The 19752-nt window shown below is 55.2% G+C and overlaps 8 protein-coding genes across 8 annotated transcripts; 6 read left to right on the plus strand and 2 right to left on the minus strand.

Annotated features, from left to right (window-relative positions):
* Positions 1-2084: 2084 nt before the first annotated feature.
* On the plus strand, positions 2085-2714 carry QBC33DRAFT_598608 (uncharacterized protein; the record flags this gene model as incomplete). The annotated part of the gene is made up of 3 exons (XM_060431987.1): positions 2085-2319; positions 2398-2545; positions 2620-2714. The coding sequence occupies exons 1-3, from the start codon at positions 2131-2133 to the stop codon at positions 2712-2714; spliced, it is 432 nt and encodes a 143-aa protein (XP_060279598.1). The 5' UTR covers positions 2085-2130.
* Positions 2715-3453: 739 nt separating this feature from the next.
* On the plus strand, positions 3454-5101 carry QBC33DRAFT_246880 (kinase-like domain-containing protein). The gene is made up of 2 exons (XM_060422964.1): positions 3454-4044; positions 4106-5101. Exons 1-2 carry the CDS (start codon positions 3513-3515, stop codon positions 4915-4917), a joined length of 1344 nt encoding a protein of 447 aa, XP_060279599.1. The 5' UTR covers positions 3454-3512; the 3' UTR covers positions 4918-5101.
* Positions 5102-5488: 387 nt separating this feature from the next.
* Positions 5489-7390, plus strand: QBC33DRAFT_499594 (S-adenosyl-L-methionine-dependent methyltransferase). The gene is made up of 9 exons (XM_060425650.1): positions 5489-5721; positions 5786-5931; positions 5997-6038; positions 6089-6155; positions 6225-6252; positions 6311-6323; positions 6389-6478; positions 6556-6919; positions 6964-7390. Exons 1-9 carry the CDS (start codon positions 5584-5586, stop codon positions 7192-7194), a joined length of 1119 nt encoding a protein of 372 aa, XP_060279600.1. The 5' UTR covers positions 5489-5583; the 3' UTR covers positions 7195-7390.
* Positions 7391-7693: 303 nt separating this feature from the next.
* Positions 7694-9832, plus strand: QBC33DRAFT_581147 (fungal-specific transcription factor domain-containing protein; the record flags this gene model as incomplete). Its single annotated transcript, XM_060431246.1, has 2 exons — positions 7694-7701; positions 7918-9832. 2 exons carry the CDS (start codon positions 7694-7696, stop codon positions 9830-9832), a joined length of 1923 nt encoding a protein of 640 aa, XP_060279601.1.
* On the minus strand, positions 9827-11390 carry QBC33DRAFT_550029 (uncharacterized protein). The gene is made up of 4 exons (XM_060429036.1): positions 11120-11390; positions 10827-11056; positions 10379-10722; positions 9827-10311 (listed from the first exon to the last, which is right to left on the minus strand). Exons 1-4 carry the CDS (start codon positions 11222-11224, stop codon positions 10061-10063), a joined length of 930 nt encoding a protein of 309 aa, XP_060279602.1. The 5' UTR covers positions 11225-11390; the 3' UTR covers positions 9827-10060.
* Positions 11391-11743: 353 nt separating this feature from the next.
* QBC33DRAFT_246910 (uncharacterized protein) lies at positions 11744-13059 on the plus strand. Its single transcript, XM_060422965.1, has 4 exons — positions 11744-12182; positions 12290-12435; positions 12528-12761; positions 12826-13059. Exons 1-4 carry the CDS (start codon positions 12002-12004, stop codon positions 12937-12939), a joined length of 675 nt encoding a protein of 224 aa, XP_060279603.1. The 5' UTR covers positions 11744-12001; the 3' UTR covers positions 12940-13059.
* Positions 13060-13513: 454 nt separating this feature from the next.
* QBC33DRAFT_598613 (uncharacterized protein) lies at positions 13514-15839 on the minus strand (the record flags this gene model as incomplete). Its single annotated transcript, XM_060431988.1, has 3 exons — positions 15525-15839; positions 14547-15471; positions 13514-14483 (listed from the first exon to the last, which is right to left on the minus strand). The coding sequence occupies exons 1-3, from the start codon at positions 15805-15807 to the stop codon at positions 13514-13516; spliced, it is 2178 nt and encodes a 725-aa protein (XP_060279604.1). The 5' UTR covers positions 15808-15839.
* Positions 15840-16230: 391 nt separating this feature from the next.
* Positions 16231-19633, plus strand: QBC33DRAFT_622998 (uncharacterized protein; the record flags this gene model as incomplete). The annotated part of the gene is made up of 7 exons (XM_060432867.1): positions 16231-16611; positions 16682-16708; positions 16768-17210; positions 17461-17885; positions 17955-18312; positions 18816-18903; positions 18935-19633. The coding sequence occupies 7 exons, from the start codon at positions 16231-16233 to the stop codon at positions 19631-19633; spliced, it is 2421 nt and encodes an 806-aa protein (XP_060279605.1).
* Positions 19634-19752: the final 119 nt, after the last annotated feature.

The raw sequence follows: 19752 nt of genomic DNA on the forward strand, positions 1-19752 counted from the left end.
GGTGGAATCCTTTGCCGCAGTGGCCGATATTGTGATGTGAGAGTTTTCATAAATTTCGCCCATGATGGCGCTTTCCCCTTCCCAGTCCTGCTTGTCGTCCTGGACGATGCAGAGCGAGTCGATCCACAGGTAGTAAATTTTAAGGCGCAATGCCAGGATGCAAGCATCTTTAAAGGTAGCCGGGAGCTCGTCGAAGGAAACTCCGGTCTCTCTCTATTCTTGAGTGTTTGCTTCGTTGTCGTCAGCGCAACCTTCCAGCTCCCCACGCGTGGCTGAGGGCGGTATACTTGTACTTCTCAGCGGTCTTGGTGGTGATCAGGCGCGGCTGCGGCAACGACGTACTTTTAGACAGATCGATGAGTCTTGTTGGCATCCGGCTGCTCCGGCCGTCAACTCGGTTGCAAAGCGAATGAGACTGATGGCATTCCGACATGGTTTGGTTTATCCACGAGATGGTCGAATCTGAAAGCGGGCTGGGAGCGACGTCGGCCCCTGTAGGGACGTGTATTTCCGGATGTTTGGGGAAGCCTTCGCCATGAGGATCGCTATGACGTTTCTCTCTTCGACGTTTCTCTCTTCCAACATGCTCCACTGCAGTTGGTGTAAGGGGGAGGAAGTACATGCCGACTCTCCCAATTAAGACATACTTTGATGGGTTTTGTCGTCTAAGGACTCGATGGTGAGCTTGTGAGGGTGCAATCTTGCGCCTGCACGAGATGTAAAGCCCTAACCCTGGGTTTCTCTCACTTGTGGGATAATGGAGGTATATCTGCGACTCGGGGTCCTCTAAAAAACTGAAAACGATTGTCCTCTCTCCAATATGGGGGGATTTCGTTGTCCAGGTAGTGGTCGATTTCCACTTCCATGGCATGGCAGACAAGACAGCCATTTCTAGCCGATGCCCTGAGGTCCGGAAGAGAAGGCTGGTGCCGATATCCCTCAGTCGGATACCGTCCAGCTACCCAGTGGAACTAGTTCGTAAACATCTCCTGGGCTGCAAACCATTCTGCCCACGTCCATGTTGCGACAGTAGTTGCAGGTATCTGCAGATACCATCCCGTGCCCTGACGATAGGGGCTTGCTGCTACTAGCACGAGTCGGAGAATCAGGGGGTGAAGGCGACATATTGAGTTAGGTAGGCTGTGTCGGTATCCTGACGAAAGAGAAGTAATTACCTCAATAGATGTCCAAACTACAAAAGCCTTACTAGGTACCTAGGTAATAAGGCACCCTTGCAGCCGCCCCCTTTTTATTGGGCAGCAGCATTTTTATAACGCGTTGGATAGGTAGTGAGAGGTATCACTCTACCTGCAGCCGGGTGAATTGTCCGCCGTCACACCGGCGTTGGCTGCAACTTTGTCTTGCTTGACATCCCCAAGCCTGCCCGCCATTACCAGCTTGAGCTTATTTCTCCCCGGCCAGAACTTACCCACCAGAAATGGATGCAGATCCTCTACCTCCCTGGGGTGCGATGCCATCGGAGCAATACCTGATTGTAAGTAGCTGCATCCAGAGAAACCCCGGTCTATTACATTGACGGGAAGAAGTTCCGCGATATCCTCGAGGAGGATGGGGAAGCTATCGACTCGGAGATTGACGAGTTCCGGGATGCAAACGTGCTCAACGACGTGGGGGTTTTTGCTGTCGGGGACGATTTCCACAAGGCGGTTCGAAGTCATGCCCGAGCTTGTGGGGCCAGCGCAGCGCTGGACGCGCAGTAGACGGGCCAAGATGCAGGCCGCCCTCAGGGAAAGCCTCGAAAGCGAGGACAGCTTCGATGATCGAGTAATACCTCCCCGTCGTGGACCGCAAGGCGTTCGAGACTGGCAAAATCCTCATTCTCTTCCTCAACGGCTTTGGGAACGTCTTGCGCTACTCGAGGGCAGACCGTGACGGCGCGATCAATGTGGTATATCATTCAGGGGGATGATTTCCGACAAGCAGTACTTCCCACCCTTTCCCCGCATGCAGGCCAAGTGGAGGGTAATTAAATGACACTTCCCCAACTTTTTCCCCAAAGGCGCGGGAAAGTCTTCCAGGGCACCCTACAACCATTTTTTTTCACGCCTTATAACACCAGACTCATCGCCCAGTTCCCTCGAGAACCGTGTACTTGCCACATCCTACAAGATGTCCAACCAAGGCCCCTCTCCCTCCGGCCCAGTGCCGAAACCAGGCAGATATCTCAAGATCTCGCTCTACCTCCGCAAGCAACCCAACGTCACAGATGCGTATTTCCACGCCTACTGGGCTAATAACCACCTCGAGCCGGCGCTAAAGAACAAGACCTTTACCGACAAAACCCGGCGCTACAACCAGGTGCCAAATATTAGCCCCTGTCTGCCCTCTGCCGGGTCAAGAATGAGTGCTTGTTTGCTGACCTACGAGGTTTCCTAGCACCACGTCACTCCTGCTGAAAGAGAGCAGGCCAAGACCCTCGGTATCCCGGTGCTCGAGTACGACGGCATTGCAGAGGTGTGGGTGGACAGCTTGGATGATTGGAAGGCTATTGTCTCCGACACGGAGTTTGTAAACGCCGTTGCCGGTACGTCGGCTCTCTCCCCGAGGTGTTGTTATTATTGAGGGATCTATACTGACACCAGCATGGCAACTGATCAGCCGATGAGCCTCACTTCATCATGGCGCCGATTCATGTCTTGATCGGGTGGGACAATCTCATTATTGGGGACGACTGGTCACCTAAAGGGGCATAGACTGCAAGAATACCCCCGTGAGGAATGATGTTGGCCTTACACTGGAGTTGGGACGGTTTTGATGAAATTGATATCCGCTGGCTTTATTGGCCTCTCTTAATACGAACTTGGAGTTCTCAATCCTTTTACTACTGAGATGCTTTCCCCAAGATGAGATGCTGTCATCGCTAGAGCTGGAAGATCCTCGGCTTCGGTTCAGCCAGGTTAATCATATCCGCTCTCTCCGCATTCCCCCAGGTTCCCCACTGTCGCCTCACTCATGACGAGACTTGGCGGGAATTCACACCAGCGTATACTCTACCGGATCCGATTATAACAGGCATCTTATGCGTTGAAGGTACCACACAGATCAAGTAGGACCAACTCGACTACCACCGTGAACACAAGGTTAATTAGCACCTTGCACCAGCAACAACAATGGCCAACAAAATCAGCGGCCCCGGAATCCTCTTCGTCGAGGCGCGCATCTCACGCCCCGCCATCATAGGCCCAGTGGTATCTGTAAGCAGGCAAGTTCACGTTAGCTGCTGTTTGGGAGCATTGGCCATGCAGACGCGGCTGATCACCGACCGCCGGCATCTGAGCAGCGATGAGCTCCGGCCCCCGCTGGAATTCCCGCAGCTGGACCTGCAGGACTGCGTGACTGCGCTGGGCGGCTTGCTCTCAGCATGGCCACGTGCCATTGGTTTGCAAACGCGCATACCACCTCAAATCCGCAACGTCATCCTTTCTTGGAAATCTTTGCCCGCCATCCCACTCAATCCTAGACTGTCTTTCCATGCAACATCATCTTTGTGAATGCGAGTCATCCCACAATGTCCGCTGCGGTGGACTTGGATTCGGAATCCAGCCCCTGGAAGTTACCTGCCGTTCGAGCTGGGGGAATGCGAAGACCTTGAGAACTACGAGCCCGGAGGCTTCCACCCTGTACACCTCGGCGACGTGTACGATAACCAATACCGAGTCGTCCACAAGCTCTGGTTCGGCGGCTTCTCTACCGTCTGGCTCGCTCGAGACACCCCCAGGAACCAGTGGGTTGCCTTGAAGATCGTCGTCGCCAGAGAGTCGCCTACGTACGAGGCCCGCTCTGCAATTGCGAGCGAACCCAGAATCGCCAGGTCCCGTCTGTTTGCCGTGGCTGACCGGCAGTTCTGGATCGACGGACCAAACGGCCGTCACCTTTGTCTCGTGCTCCCGGTTTTGGGTCCGGACTTGTCCAAGCTTTCCAAGGGCATCTACTCGAGATTAACCCCGGCGTTTGCCAGGGCTGTGTCCCTCCAGGGCGCCCGAGTTCTTGCGCACCTCAATTCCAACGGGCTATGCCACGGAGGTAAGTTGAGTGGCCGATTCAGGATGAACACGTGCGGGATTACATGCTGATCTACCGAGAGACTTTACTGCGAGCAACATGGCGTTGCGTCTCATCGACAGGTTTGACTCGTACGAAGAGGGTGATCTGCTCAAACTCTTCGGTCATCCTCAAACTGCACCTCTCCGAACCTACTCCGGGAAGCCCCCGGGACCACACGCGCCCAACTACATCGTAGCCCCATTGGACTTTTGCTCCTCAACGACCAACCTGCTGAGCAGTGAGATCTGTATCGTCGACTTTGATCAATCCTTCACCGCAACAGGCCCGCCACCAGAGCGGCCGGGCATCCCGGCTAGGTACCTAGCGCCCGAAGTCGCCGTCGGACAGCCAGCGAGCTCGGCCTCGGACATCTGGGCCTTGGGCTGCGCTATCTTTCGGATCCGGTCGGGTGACGACCTCTTGTTCGACTACGATACTGACTCCCCCGCCGACGCGCTCAGGCATATCGTCAAAACCGTGGGCGAGCTGCCTGGGGAGTGGAGGCAGACGAGGTTCGATGAGGAGGGGTTCACTGTTATGGAGGGGGAGGGGGCTGAGCCGTTCTGGAGCCTGAAGGAGACGCGGTCGCTGGAGGACCGGATACGGGGCATTGTAGATGAGCCGCCCGGCCTGTTCATAAATGGTCGAGGCGAGGCCCTTGAGGCAGTGGACATGGAGCCGGAGGCTGCAATGTTCGACGACGATGCCGCGCTGAGGGTACCCTACGTGGCTGCACTGAGCTCGATGGTGTGGAGGCCGACGGCGGTTTGTGTTGATGGGGCTTACTTCACGGCGTACTCGGACAATACCGACGGCGTGCTTGAGGCGTTTCCGCGGATATCGGGATCTTAGGCGTCGTTGTTGGTCGACTTCTTATCCAAGGTCTTCGCGTATGATACGGCGACTCGCCTTAAAGCGGAAGAGTTGGTTGCACACCCTTGGTTTCATCTAGCTATGGGGCTCTGAATAGGGGCTACGCACACACAAACACGAAACAGCACGCTGATGACAAGGCCTGCCCACATGCTGATTTCAACTCTAGGCCGAGGAATGACTCTGCAGGGAAGATGCCGAATACGTCGTGAAACAGTATTGGCCAGGTGGTGATGACAAGGGTTAGCCATGCACGAAATATGCCGCGGGACGCTCCCGAAGCACAGGTGGAGGAGAGCCTGGCAAATTGGCATGCCACCCGTTAACGGAACTTCGTTGCAACATCATATCATGGCGGACATAGCCAATAGAAATAGACGCCAAGATGGAGATGCCTTGACACCTGGTTGGTACATGCATGGTCCATGGTCAAAAATTGACAGGTCAGAATGTGACAACCAACACACCCCGAAATAGCCATGGTAAGCGCTCCGAGAACATCAACGAGGTCGGGTGTATCCTGGCCAACCTTCCCGGCCCTCTCTACAAACTCAAACATAAAAAAGCAACTATAATTCTAAACTAACTATTCCGGACGGAGATACCATACCCTCCGTGCCTCCGCCGTGCACTCGTCTGGTCAATATGGCGGATAACCAAGCCCCGGGGAAAACCCCTGAAGCCACCACGGGATCGGCATCTGCTTCACCCACCCCTGCCGCGACGGCGCCTCAGCCGTCCTCCACCTTGCATTCGGCCCAGCACTGGGCCCAAGTTGAACAAGTCCGTCCCGCGAGCCCATATTCTGCGAGGAACTCGCCAGGTCTTTGCTAAACGGCCATCATAGGATCTCCCGCTACACAACAGCGACAACGACTCCGCCGTGGGAGACGACAACGCCAGTTCGACGGCGTCCATCTCCTCCAGCATCCTGAACTACAGAACGATCAATGGGAGGACCTACCATTCCGAGAGGGGAAACGCTCAATACTGGTATTCACTCTGCCCAAGCCCATTTCACGCCGGGATTATATTGATGACCAACCTTGAAAACATAGGACTCCCAATGACGACAAGCACAATGAATCCATGGATATCTAGTAAGCTAAGTGGAAGTCTGCTGCTAATCGCCCGTTAATAACCATAACAGTCACCACTTTTTTACCCTCGCACTCGAAAACAAGCTCTTCCTAGCACCCTTGAAGGATGACATCAAGGTGTGTAACTGATCTCGTATCATCGCATTTGGCCAAATGACAAGCTGTTAATTAACCTCGCCACTCTAGAAAGTGCTTGATGTCGGAACTGGCACAGGTATGAGAACCTTCCAGTGCTTTACAGATCTGAACTTAACATGTTTCCATGTTTGCAGGCATCTGGGCCATGTAAGTTTCCACAACTGCAAACTGCATGTGCAAAAAAAAAAAAGCTCATGGCTCACCGTCGCCAGCGATTTTGCGGACAAGTTTCCCGGTGCTGAAGTCACCGGCACCGACATTTCCCCCATCCAGCCCAGCTGGGTTCCGCCAAACTTGAAGTTGTGAGTGAGCTTTAATTACCATCCACTATATTCTCCAGATCCTGGCCAGAACTTACCCGTCGGAATTTCGCGACCAGTGAGATCGACGACTGCACCCAACCCTGGTCCTTCGAGGATAATTCCTTCGACTACGTGCATCTGCGGTTCCTCCTCGGCAGCGTCGACAGCTGGGACGAGCTGTTCGAGCAAGCTTACCGCGTCTGCAAGCCCGGTGGTTGGGTCGAGAGCCTCGAGTCCTCGCCCCGGATAGAGAGCGACGACGGCACCGTCACGGAGGAGACGGCCATCAACGAGTGGGGCAAGTTTTTTATCGAGGGGGGCAAGAAGCTGGGTCGGCCGTTTACCGTCGTCGATGATGACTTGCAGAAGAAGGCGGTGGAAAAGGCGGGTTTCACGAATGTCAACACTTGGGACTTTAAGGAATGTATTACCTGTCTCCCTGTTTTGTTATTCTCGGCTGGGTGAGGGCTAATACGCAGGTACAGGCACCACTCGGTGGCTGGCCCAAGGACCAGAGGATGAAGGAGATCGGCCGGTTCGTGCAAGTGGCGCTTGAGCAGGACCCTGAAGGCTACGTGCTGTACGTGGCCAGCGCTCTGGGTTGGACCAAGAGTGAAGTCAGTGTGTACTGCGTGCAGCTCAGGAAGGAGATCCGCTCGGGCAAGTACCACCCCTTTTATCGACTAAGGGCTGTCTGGGCGCAAAAGCCAGAGTAGGTCGAGCGGTCATGGTGGAAAGGGGGAAAAGGGGGAGAGCAGGTTGCGTAATGCCTTCCATTATCTTCCCGATTGGCTCTCTTAAGCTGGCAGCTTCTTGATGAGTAGTCAGGGTGTCGTCTAAGCATATGTTATTGTCTTTCACCATCTCCATGCCCTATGTAGAAAAGCTGGTGAAGGCTGAGTCACAGATGGGGACAGTTTGGGTATATTAGACTGGCCGACCTTCTTACCGGGATTGGCGAAGCCAGTAATTAGCCTGCATCACAAACTTTACGCTACGCCTCGCCAATGCCCATCCGTCCCTGAACCACCATGTTTCTGTGACCTACCTACCTAGCACCTCACTGTCCAAGGCCGTTAGCCTGCAGGACGCCATCTGGGGTTGTGCTTCTCCTCGGCAGCCATCAACCGTTCGCATTGGCACCGTAAAACTCCCTCTGTCAGTTCGGCTGCCAGAAGTCGGCTCCGTTGAGGGTGCGGGCTCACGGGTGCTGGCATGTCCTTGTCCAGGGGCGTTCTACACTATCACGTGACCCCAAACCTCGACGGCCTGACCTTAAAACGCACCCGCGCACATCTTTCCGCCCTATTTCTCAAGCCCTCGCAACATCGAATTCACATGCGCTTTCATTTGTGGCGACAATCCCCCTATTTAAATGCCAAGAGCGACGCAAGGACGTATTGTGCAGCTCTACCAATCATCACATTCGGACCATCCAGCCATATGAGGATGAAACGGGACGGATGCTGGACTTGTCGCCTTCGTCGGAAAAAGTGCGATGGAGCTCGGCCAACATGTCGCAGCTGTGACTCTTTAGGAGTCACTTGCCACCGTGGCCGTGAGAGGCCAGATTGGATGGACGGAGCAGCGAGGCAGAGGGAGATGACCGATAGGATCAGGTCTGAGGTTAGAGAAAGCGCAAGTGCGCGCCGGGAGAGGCGGGCGAGGACGAGAGGCCAGGTGGACTTCATCGTTAGCTCCGGGCAAGACTACGCGAGCGAGCCGCCGTCACCAGCCACGCCGGTAGCCCCGAGGAGTGAGGAACCAATCAATACAACCTTTGAATCGCAGCAGGTTGGGAGCAATTCCACCTCGATAGCAGCGCGGGCTGTCTATTCCGCGCAATCTCTTTCCCAGGGGCATGTTGAGCAGTCCGCGCCGTCGTCTTCCGGCAACGCGCTTGCTTTTCGTGCTTCAGTGTCTGAGGCGACTTCTTCAATACTAGACCTAGCCGTTAACCATCCTGGAGCACGCGCCGAGTCCTCGATTCAGTCCCTGCCTCGAGCCTGGGAACTGGACTTTATCATGATGTACCTGGACTACATTTTCCCCTTCCTTTTCCCCTTCTACCACCCATCTTTGGCCAGTACGAGCCGTGCCTGGCTTTTGACCTTTCTGAGACAGAGCGACTCGGTGCTCCACTCGGTTATAAGCCTGAGCTCCTACTTCTTCACGGTCGGGTTGAACGAGGTCTTCCCAGGCAAGTATGAGAACTGCAAGAAGATCGTCTGGGACCAGGTACTCAAGCAAGCGGATTTGTCTTTCAGCACGGTCCAGAGGGACCTAGAAGAGGCCACCGGCCGACCAGCGCAGGCGACACTCCGGGAAAAGGTGCGGCTCATGGAGAGCATCATCCAGCTACTGATTTTTGAGACATTCCTGGGCAGGTCCGTCCACTGGCAGGCGCACCTAACGCCCGCGCTGGCTCTTTTCGAGGAGATGTTGAAGCAGCACGCCCAGCCACCTTCCGACAAACCGGCAATGCTGTGCCTCCTGGAGGCGCTGGCTTGGGAGCCGGGGTTCGATCACATTTTCGGCCGTCTCATCTGGAACCCCGACCAGGCCGGCTTCCGGTTCTTCACGGCAGTGCTGGTCTTCGTCGACATCGTTGCCAGCACGTCTCTCGAGCGAGCCCCGCAGCTCGGCCCCAGTCACTCCAGCCTCTTGGGCGAACTGAAGCCGAACGAGGTCGACGTGCCCATCGACCTTTCCGCTTTCCTCGGCTGCCAGAACTGGCCGCTCCTCGCGGTCGGGGAAATCGCAGCCTTGGATGCGTGGAAGAAGGAGATGAAACGGGACGGTAGCTTGTCCATGCCGGATCTGGTTGATCGCGCCCGCCAGATCTCCCAAAATCTGGCTCGCGGGCTCGAACGACTCGACCAGGGCATGACATCGCTTGACGCGGGTTCTCACGGTCTCATCCAACTCCAGCCGCACTACAGTATCGTCACGGCATCGACCGCAAACTCCTCGTTGGTAGCTACTCGAGTGTGGGCCCATGCCGCGCGAATCTACCTAACCGTCGTCACGTCGGGGTGGCAGACGTCGAACGCTGAGCTCCGGCAAAGCGTGGCGGAAGTCCTCGCGCTGCTGCAAAGCGTCGAGTCGGCGGCGCAGATGCGTGCTCTGGCCTGGCCGATCTGCGTGGCTGGGTGTCTTGCGGAAGCGGGAGAACAGCAGGAGCGGTTCCAGAGCACCATCGCGGACATAGGTGACCAACAAACCTTGAACGCGCTTCGCGAGGCCCGGGAAATCATGGAAGCGGTCTGGAGGAATTGTGACTCCTTGGACCGTGAGACTTGGGATTTGGCGGCATGTTTTCGAGTTCTTGGATCCCCGGCACTGTTGGTTTGAGGAATGCATTAAGACTAGGGTTGTCGGTAATTACGTCCTTTCCCGCTCTGTTCACTCAACAACAACTTCAAGCTAGTCGACATTGTTGGCTAACCGATTATCGACGTCAAGGACAGACGTAAAGGCAATGCTATCTTTACGAAACGCAACTGAGTCCAATCCAGGATGTCTCCATGTATCGTCACAGGCCGTCACCTCTGCCCTGTAGTGAACAAATCTTGGAGACCATCATTTCCCCTTCCAAGCGTTGATAACTTCACTGACCTTCTTGGTCTTCACATCGGGGAATAGCCTGTTGAGACTCCGTTCCTCGGGCATTTTGAACAGACCCTGGATGACATAGAGCCCAAACGTAGCGAAGACCGACTGCAGAACTGGCTTCGGAAAATACGAATATGCCAGGGGATGGGAGGGAAGTTCGGTGATGTGGCCTTGCTTGAGCTTCTCCTTGCTATCGTAGGCCACGGAGAACTTCGAGGCTACAGGTTCCGCAGTTCACCGTATTAGCAATTGACTCGGGAATACGCGGCATCGATTCGGACTTGCCTGTCGCCTGCTCCGCCATCCTGACTACCTCATTGAACGTGCAATGGTCCCCGTAGCAGAAGAGCTCCTCCTCCCAACGAGGCAGTCCGATTGCCAGCTCAACGAACTTGGCCACGTCGAAGCTGTAGGTGAACGACACGACGTCATCGCCCGTTCCGGGGAGGGAAGCCGCCTTGTTTGCCATGTCGACGTTGATCGCAATCAACCTCATGTGACTCTTGATGTGCGGGACCCCGAAGTAGTCGGTGAGATAGCCGTTGTGGACCGTCGTCCACTCGAGACCCGTCTCGCGCAGTTCAGCAATGGTTGCGGCTCGAGCAGCGTGCTGCGGTGACGGCTCGCCCCTGTAAGCCGTTAGCTCCGGTTTGGCCTCGTCACGTCGTCACTATTCACTGAGAGCCTCGTATCTTGAGTGACGGCTGTGACAGGGGAAATATTTGGAACCCACATCTTCGGGAATGGAATGCTCCAGTCGCTGGATATGAAGCGCTTAGTCGGACCTGACTTGTCGGCTGCTCGAACGAGATTGATTTCAGGGCCGCCGGACTCCGGGCCCATGACCGGGATAGTGGAGATTACGGTGTGGATGTTGTCGTTCTCCAGAACCCTAGTCAGTTCATCGACGTCGTCGTAGTTGACGACAATGACAGGCGCTGCCTCATCTTGGACTTCTGGGGCCTGCGAGAAGTTATTCGAGTGCACTCTGAAAGTGTGTAGTCTCCGGACTTGGGAAGAATCTACCTTGCGAGACAGCACAATAACTTTGTGCTCCGGATTCTCTTTCAGCACCTCCGCGATGGTCTGGCCGATATTGCCAGTTCCGCCGGCAATCGCGATAGCGACCATGATGTTCGAGGAATGGCTCTGCGAAAAGCACGGGAGGAGGAGAGACTGGAGTCTGGATTGGCCGAGCGAGAGGGGAGAATGGAAGAATAATGGTTGACTGAGATGAAATCTTTCATGTCTGGATGGATGATGGGGATGTCAAACTCTTCGGCTTATATAGCCTGGCCCCTCGCTGCATCCTGACAAATATGGCCTAGGTCTCTCTTTTGGACCCAGGATAGAACAGGGGCAGTCCGACGGCTCGGGCGACAATTTCACCGACAATACGACTTTGGGTCACGAGCTTACGGAAAGCTTGTAAATCATATCCGAAGCGAACTGTTGCCGTTGGACCGATGAAGAAATCAAGGCGCGGATGATGAAGTGGCGGCGAGTCGCCAATGTGCCGAGTTGGCTTTGCCGCGCGCACATTTCCGGATTGGGGCGAGAGCGCGCGCATATTTCCGCATTGGGCTAATAGCGCGCGCAACCTTCCATTCCAGATAACTGGGGCCCGCTTGGTCGTGCAGCCGCATGTACACCACCCGGGCCCTATCATTTGTAATGAGAAATGGATGCATGCTTCGATTACGTCGCTAATGCAAGCCGGAGCTCTGGGTCGGGAGGATATTCGCACCGACTCGGCTTCGTGGAGAGAGGCCCGAGAGTTCCACTTGCGATACTATTAAATGGTGGCGGTCTGCCGCAAACCTGGGCCCCAATTCTCGTCCTCCGTTCGATCCGTTCGAGATAAGCCTCTGTCGGTACGACACCAAAACGCAAGCCAACGTTACCAAAATGTTGACCCAGGTCATCCGCTTCACTCTCCCATCCCCTTCGACCATCTCGGCGTCGGGGTTTTCGTCCCTTCGTCGCAGTGCTTCGGCTGCTGGTGCAGCGGCGCAATACTACGGCTACACCGTGCCGACCAGATCGTACCCTCTTCCCAGGGAGAAGCACGAAATCTGCTGGGTCATCGGTACGTGACGCCTCCCGGAACTGGGAGCCTACGTGCCCATGCTACTTCGTCTCTCCATTTAAGCCGACCGGGCTGTTGCAGTGGCTGACGTGTGGTGATCGGTCTAGAATGGCCGGCCTCAGCCGATCGAGGCTCGGTGATGGCGGAGCTGAAGGATCTCTCCGCCGGCGATGCCACATCCTTGCTGTTTCAATTCGCCGACAGCCAGGCTTCAGACCTGCGCCAGGCCTTCGAGGCTCCCGTATGCGAATTCGTATGTCATCCCGGATCCACCATCTTCATCTAATTGCTCTCCCCCACCGCCCTCCAACCAAACCCGCATGCTAATCAGCGCGTTCGTCGCAGGCCTGCATCAGCATTTCCTCCGACGCGCCACTCGAGGACTCAGCCCTGCAAACGTCGATGCACAAGACGTACACCGACACGTACAAGATACGAGGGTTCACGGGCGGACATTGGTCGTATGCGAGTAACACCAACGAGACCCACGGAGTGCCGAGCGACGTGGTTCCGGAGCCACGACTTGCGGAAGGAGACCGCCGGCTGGGAGTCTACTTCCTGGGTTGGGAGAGCATCGAGGTCCGTCCACAAAAGTGTCATGACCCCCACCGAATAGCAAGTGCGCTGACCTTTCCCGACGCAGCTCCATGAGGACGGAACCGGCACTCCGGAGTTCTCGGAGGAGATCGACAAGTTGAGGCCGTACTTTGGTCCCGGAACTGGCGCTTGGTACGCCATATTGAGGAAGCATCAGTGAAGAGCGGCAAGGTCGATGAAATCGCCACCATATTCAGAATTTTGTCTTGGAGAGAAAGAAACGCGGCATGTTAATAGTCCCTAGGGCTTTGTAGCTCGGTAATGAAAACTTCAACCGTCACCGCGTCGCTCTCGCCGTATTGTAAAGTGTTTCATGACTACAGTCTCGACGGCTCTCCCACTCCTTGGCCCAAGCTAACACTCCAGGCCCCACAGCTGGCTTACGGAGTAGCTCTGTTTGGCGGTTTTTGTGATCAAAATAGCAGGCAGTAATATATTCAGCATCCGCTCGGGAACCCTCCTCACGTCGGAGGCGCGCGTCTTCCCCTTTCACCTCACCCACTAGGACACACGTTGCGATGCGAGTCTAAAGTTCTTCCATATTGTAAGTCCGGCCTAGAAATAGAGGAAATCAGGAGGGGACTGAGGACGTAATTAATACATAAGCTATCTGTCGCTGGAAAGTAGCGTATTTATAGCCTTATGCCCATTCTTGGTGGCTAAGCTAAGCGGCGTCTGGTCAAAGTCGTCCGTTGCATAAACCTCGACCTTCCCTGTTGCTAGTAGCAGCTGAACTACAGCTCATGCCCATTCCCAGCGGCTAGGCTAAGCGGCGTCTGGCGTTCTATATCATCTGCATTAACGTCAACCTTCCCTGTTTCTAATAGTAGCTTGACCACAGCCTCGTTCCCGTACTCAGCGGCTAGGCTAAGCGGCGTCCGGTCAATGTCGTCCTTCGCAACAACGTCAACCTTTCCTGTTGACAGTAGCAGCCGAACCACAGCCTCATGCCCATTCCCAGCGGCTAGGCCAAGCGGCGTCTGGCGTTCTCTATCCTCTGCATCAACGTCGACCTTCCCTGTTTCTAATAGTAGCTTGGCCACAGCCTCGTTCCCGTATCGAGCGGCAAAGCTAAGAGGCGTCTGGCCGGAAAGAGGGTGCTTCTCATCGATATTGGCACCCATACTGAGAAGCCGTGCAACCTCAGCCTCGTCCCCAAACCTAGCTGCCGATATCAGCAGTTCTTCCAACTCCCCTTCCTCTTCCGAGGTGTCGAACCCAGCGTCTGAGAAGTTTAGGGAAACCGATGCCAACGAGCAGACAGACCGCCCGCCCTGCGCCGAGTTCGTATTGTTCCCGCACGACGACACATCCTCATCGGCACTGGAGCTCCGCGGCACCGCGAAGCAAGCGAGCTGCTCCATATGGAAGGCCATGTGATTTGAGAGGCCCCTCTCGAACGGCCCGCGGGTCTGGCAAAAGGGGCACATGCTCCGCTGGTCGACCGTGTTTGTGTGGCTTAGCTTGGTGATTTCGCGTATCTGGGACTGGGCTAACACCGCGCCGTGCTCTGATTCAAGGTGACGCTCTAGTGAGTCCTGTGACGTGAAGAGTGGCTCCGGGTGAGCGAAACAGCGCCACACGCGGCGGTGGACGTTGGCCTCATGGGCCAGCCAGGCTGACCGGCTCGCATACAGTGCATCGGCATCGGGGCAGTCCTCGTATGTGCACATGTAGGGCTGGGGATCGCAAAGGATGTGTTCCCTGTTTGCGCGGGTTAGACTAGATAAGGAGAAAACGGGGAGTAATTGGATTAAATTAACTGACCGCCAGGGCTTGCCTATATCGTGACGCTCTGGGCAGACAACCCAACAATATGGACACCGAAACTCGCTCTGACCCGCCTGGATTGAAGGGGGTCGGGGCAGGTCTGCGACTGTGCCGTCAATGTTGAATGCTGTCGATGTGTACGACACCACTGAGATAGTGTCGATTCCGTCGTCTAGCTTACGGTCATATGTCGATCCCTCAGTCCCAGACAGGATAGTAGTTTCGGCCAGAGTGGCTGCCACCACTGCTGGAGCAATGGGTTCGACCTCGGCGATAGTAGCTGGCATTGGCATGGGCGGAGGTTGTGCCTCCACCGAGTCTGCCTCCTCCTCCTCCTCCTTCGCGAGCTTCTGTGCATGGTTTCGCCAATATGCGAAATATCGGCGGCGATTCGTCAGAGATTTGCTCCAGCGCTCTGTCAAGTAATCTGGCAGATATTCATCAGACTCAATTCCCTGACTGTCGACAGGCGCAGGTGGCGGAGAGGATATTTCTTTAGTCTCGCTGTCGGTGGGGGAATCAAGCGCAGGATAGACATCTTCTAGTCTCGGCCTCCCGTGGACAAAGCGTCGCAGCTCTCGGAACGCCTCTTCGATGTGGTGGTGGTCAAATTCTGCAAAGCAAGCCAGAAGATCCACAGTCGTAGTGTCGTCAACCCTGACCAGCTTCTTAAAGAGAAGCGGCTTGAGAACCGATTGTCCGCTGGAGCGAGTTGCAGGATTCCGAATCTTGAAAGACAGTTTGAAGAGATCTGACAGAATCTGAATGATCGCCAAGGTATTCTGTCCCAGCTCTGTTCGCGTGTTGATGTAATGATTCTCGTCCGAGCTGCTGTCGTCACTGGAATCTCCCCATGGGTCTTCGTCGGCAGATATCAGCGTCTCTTCAAATGGCTTTCTGACGCCGCGGACTACTTCGATGCCTGATACCCAGAGTCAGACGCTATCGCAATTGCAGACAGAGTACTCCACATACTTCTCTTGACGACGTCCTCCAACTGCGCGAGAAGCTTGTGAACAGCCGACTGCATAAGGTGCGATTCCCGGAGTCGAAAGTCTAACGAGGCACGCCCTTCCTGGAGTGCGCCAAGGTTGCTCGCCCATATTTTGAACCGGTCTCGATTGTTTCGCAGTGTCTGCGGGGGCACGAGCGACGTGCGCTCGGTTCCTGCAGCTTCCAGCGATACCAAGAGCGAGTTTAACCCCGCAAGGCATGACTTGCTCGCCGCCACCAGCCGGAACGCAGAAGGAGTCTCCATATTGTCACCTTGGGAGCACGCGGAGCAGTTGGTGGCAGGTTCACGATTAGCTCATCAGGCTCCGGGAAACTGGGGGGATATTTTGAGGCTTTCTGCTGCCCCTGCCCGTGACAGCCAACACCAAGCCACAAAGCGGCAGGTATGCCGATTATTCCTCTCATTACGTCGGCGCTTAGAGATGGCAAGTCATTGGGCCGTTGTGCATGCGGAGGGGCTGACATGTCGAAGACGGCTGAGGTGCCCAAGGGGTGCCCAATGCTTGCAGAGCCTCTAGTTTCTTGCTTTCCCCTCCATGCTTTTTGGAGCCATCCGCACTTATCGCCGCGCCGACTGTTGGCTTGCTAACTACAACCTATGTCGCGAAACGTCCACCCCCTGTCCTTCACGGGCGACACACCGTGAAAGCAGAAAAGCTCTTGGACTATGGCGGAGATTGCTGGCCTGGTCCTGGGTACCATTCCCCTGTTGATATCGGCCCTAGAGCACTACGAGGACTTTGTGAAGCCGACCGTAGCTTTCGTCCAATGGCGAGGTCGATTGTCCAAAGTAACACGACGCCTGCTGATGGGATATACGGCCTACGAGCAAAACGTCCGCCTGCTGCTGACCCAGGTCTTAAGCAACGAAGATCTCGTCAAGATGATCGGCAATCCGCAAAGCCATGAATGGATGGAGGAATGGCTCGTCAGGGAGCTCAGCGAGAAGCTAGGCCACGCCTACAAGCCGACCATTAGCACGATCGAGGAGACCGCCGAGATCATGGTTTCCATTGCCGCGAGTCTCAATATTGACGGCTCTGATAAGGTTCAGTGCAAACTCTTCCGGACTCGGCTGGCTGTTAATTAGCTAGCATCTGAGCTAACCCTCTTGACAGGTTACCCAGGACGGATTGGAAGCCATCGTCTTCCCCAACCCTCCAGCCCCCTACTCTCCCGCCCCCAATCCTCACGGCTTTCGCAGAAGTTCGAGTTCCGGAAACGCGTCGTTTTTACCATGAAACGCCGAACCATGAGTGAGAAACTCAGCCAGCTCGAAGACTGCAATGCCAGACTGGAAGGCTTCCTGGAGAGGGCCGCGAAGCTTCAGGACGAAGTCGGAAGCCACATGGGCTCATCAGGTTCATCGACCCGGATCAAATTCGTGGCACCACTGCACACAATCCAACAGAATGCGTCGAGGGTCCACCGAGCGTTGTCTCATAGCTGGTGCCGGACGCACGGCAACCACCAGGCCGGCTTTCTCCTTGAGCAGAGGCTGATCAGGCGCAAACGGCGGAACCGAGGAGGGCCTCCCCAGGCGGTCGGATCCGTCAACCGTTTCGGCATGTGCATTTGGAGGGAATCCATTCTTACTTGGCTTGGCACCGAATGCAGGTTGGATGATGATACTCGTCCCGATCCTAGGTGCGTGATATGGCCTTCCATTTCTCTACGAGGTTTGTTACTGCTGGTTGAATGCCCTCCTCAACTTCTTTTTCGGCCACCCAATGACCTTTGTTCCTTCTCCTGCCTTTTCCCTCTCCATTTTCTAACCCCTGAATGTCCTCAATCAGCCCACGGTTAATTTCTTACAATACATACCCACTTAAGCCCGTCTTATACACGCTCTTGAGAATTACCTTCCGTGAGAAACTAATGAAAACTAAAAACGCAGCTATGCGCCCAGAGTCCCAAGGATAACATTCTCAGATCCCGGCCCTCCAGACCCGATCCAGGAAGCAGTTACCGACATATGTTCAAAGATCCAGTCTGCTACATATCCACTTATGGGCTTTTATCTCGACTCATCAGATGTGCTCCGGGGCTTTTACGAGGTGCAGAGGCCAACATGCCATTTGGTTGCCAACAGTATCTCGCTGGGCGACTTCTTACCGAGCCTTAAGCGGGACGTTCTCCCCTATCCAGATTTCTACGCCCTGGCCATCACCTTAGTCTGCTCTGTTCTCCAGCTGAGCGAAACCCCGTGGCTCCGCCAGCCGTGGAGCCGGCAGGATATCCACTTTCTGCGAGTAGAGGGGGCGAGTCACGGCTTAGTAGATGTTCGGCACCCCTATCTGACAAGGAGGTATCCCAATACCAGTAAGTTACTAGCATATGCACTGCCTGTGGATACCCGGTTTCTTTTTTAAAGGGCTAACAGACCTCAAGGCACCTATCTCCAACCAATGAATTCCGAAGCAGAGGACCAGATTGACAAGCTAAACTTACTGGCTCTGGCCGTCATGCTCCTCGAGATCAATGTCGGCCTTCCTATTGAGAGCCACCGCGCACAGCAGGACTTGGGGTACATCGGGGATCTGAACGTGGGGACGGACCTCTTGACAGCACAGAGACTGCTTGCAATCCAAGTGCGCCAGGGCAAATTGTCGTTCGCTTTCACGGAGGCCATCAAGTACTGCTTGCAGTGCTATCTTGATCCAACTGCATCGTTTGGTAATTTGGAGTTTGCGGCAACAGTCGAAGAGCGAGTTCTCAAGCCTTTAGAGAGGGAGATGCAGGTTCTATTGTATGGTTCATAGCCCTCGAGTGGATCGGTGTTTTGGCTGTATCTGCTGCGCCTACGCTATCCTAACCTCGATACAATATACCATCCAGGGCCTTGATTTACTCACCATAGTTGTGTATTGTGTCATCATGCTCAGGGGTCGAGGACGGCACTACCAGTAGTACATGCTGTATGCACAGTCAACGTTCTGGGCAATGTTGACGTCGGACTGCTGATAGTTCGTTAAATTGGATAACTGCATATAACGACTCATTGAGGACAGGTTAGACGACTTGCACCGTCTCTTAACACAGCTCTCCGCGCAATATATGTTGTACGCATAACTTTATGCCATGGTATCACGTGCCGTCGATCCACGTGCTTCTGGCTGGGAGTATCCAACGTCACGTCAAACCTGCGCCCTTCTGTCACGCAAGAATGGATGAATACAACCCTTACGCCGACGAGCCTCCACCTTCTCCCCCTCCTCAGCAATCTTGCAACATTGAACTACCCAAATTTAGGCTCCCAGGGGAGCCGGAATGCTACCGTCTGCCAACAACTACACAAGTCATTCGCCATGTGCCTCCTCAGCCCCCCATCAAAACTGTGGTAATTGACGCATTCCCCCTTAAGCCTTCAGAGACGGTACTCATTCTTTGTCAACCAGTATTTCCGCTTCCGGACCCGCCTCATCTCCTCCACCGGCATACTCGCCAGCCCGTCTCACCCGCGCGTGTTGAAACTGCATCTCAGTCCGCCCACGCCTGCACAACATTTCGTTCGCGTTTTATTTGGCCTTTTTAGAGGCTTTATCTGCCTGTGGACTGAGCGTGCACTCCCCGAGTGGTTCCTCCCCACTGACATCATCATGAAGTCGCAAAGAGCAGAATGCGAACCCCATGTTGCGCGTGAACTCTTCGACACCGAAGTGCGCGCATACAAGCGGCTTACGCCTCTCCAAGGCAAAACAGTGCCCATCTGCTACGGCCAAGTCCGCCACGACGGGGCACAGGCGCTGCTTCTCCAGGATGTAGGCGGGGTGTCGCTCGCCGAGCCTGCGGGCGCGACCCTAGAGCTCGACACCCTCTCCCGGCTGCTGCAGGAGTGCTACGGCGCCCTGCACGCTCTCGGCGTGCACCATGACGATCCACAGCTGGGTAACTTCCGCCTCGTAGGTGGAGGGAGCAGAATTATTGCGGTGGATCTCGAGATGGTGGCATTTGACCGGTCTGTCGAGGAGAATGCGTTCTTTTTGAAGACAAGTATCTTGCAGCTCGCGAGTCGGTACCAGGAAGTGCGCGCGGGTTTCCGGAGAGAGGGTTTGTTAGTGGCAGCTTGAGATAGTGGCGGTGAAATAAGTTCTGATAACTGATGCATCATCACCGGCCCCCGCCTGCTCAATTCCTCCTGATCTGTCTTTTGTATCCCGTTTCTCCGCCATCTTCTCCCTGAAATCTC

This window comes from Phialemonium atrogriseum (assembly GCF_030411735.1).
Source record: "Phialemonium atrogriseum strain 8032-3 unplaced genomic scaffold QBC33scaffold_32, whole genome shotgun sequence".
Taxonomy (NCBI): Eukaryota; Fungi; Ascomycota; class Sordariomycetes; order Cephalothecales; family Cephalothecaceae; genus Phialemonium; species Phialemonium atrogriseum.

Excerpts from the sequence above, each read along its gene's own strand:
- QBC33DRAFT_246880 (XM_060422964.1), top strand. The coding sequence starts at position 3,513 with ATGCGAGTCATCCCACAATGTCCGCTGCGGTGGACTTGGATTCGGAAT. Across the intron at positions 4,045-4,105 it reads CAACGGGCTATGCCACGGAG|ACTTTACTGCGAGCAACATG; the intron begins GTAAGTTGAGTG and ends ATCTACCGAGAG.
- QBC33DRAFT_499594 (XM_060425650.1), top strand. The coding sequence starts at position 5,584 with ATGGCGGATAACCAAGCCCCGGGGAAAACCCCTGAAGCCACCACGGGA. Across the intron at positions 5,932-5,996 it reads AGGGGAAACGCTCAATACTG|GACTCCCAATGACGACAAGC; the intron begins GTATTCACTCTG and ends TTGAAAACATAG. Across the intron at positions 6,156-6,224 it reads CCTTGAAGGATGACATCAAG|AAAGTGCTTGATGTCGGAAC; the intron begins GTGTGTAACTGA and ends TCGCCACTCTAG.
- QBC33DRAFT_550029 (XM_060429036.1), bottom strand. The coding sequence starts at position 11,224 with ATGGTCGCTATCGCGATTGCCGGCGGAACTGGCAATATCGGCCAGACC. Across the intron at positions 10,723-10,826 it reads AGCATTCCATTCCCGAAGAT|GGGCGAGCCGTCACCGCAGC; the intron begins GTGGGTTCCAAA and ends AACGGCTTACAG. Across the intron at positions 10,312-10,378 it reads GATGGCGGAGCAGGCGACAG|CCTCGAAGTTCTCCGTGGCC; the intron begins GCAAGTCCGAAT and ends CGGAACCTGTAG.
- QBC33DRAFT_246910 (XM_060422965.1), top strand. The coding sequence starts at position 12,002 with ATGTTGACCCAGGTCATCCGCTTCACTCTCCCATCCCCTTCGACCATC. Across the intron at positions 12,183-12,289 it reads CGAAATCTGCTGGGTCATCG|AATGGCCGGCCTCAGCCGAT; the intron begins GTACGTGACGCC and ends TGATCGGTCTAG. Across the intron at positions 12,436-12,527 it reads AGGCTCCCGTATGCGAATTC|GCCTGCATCAGCATTTCCTC; the intron begins GTATGTCATCCC and ends CGTTCGTCGCAG.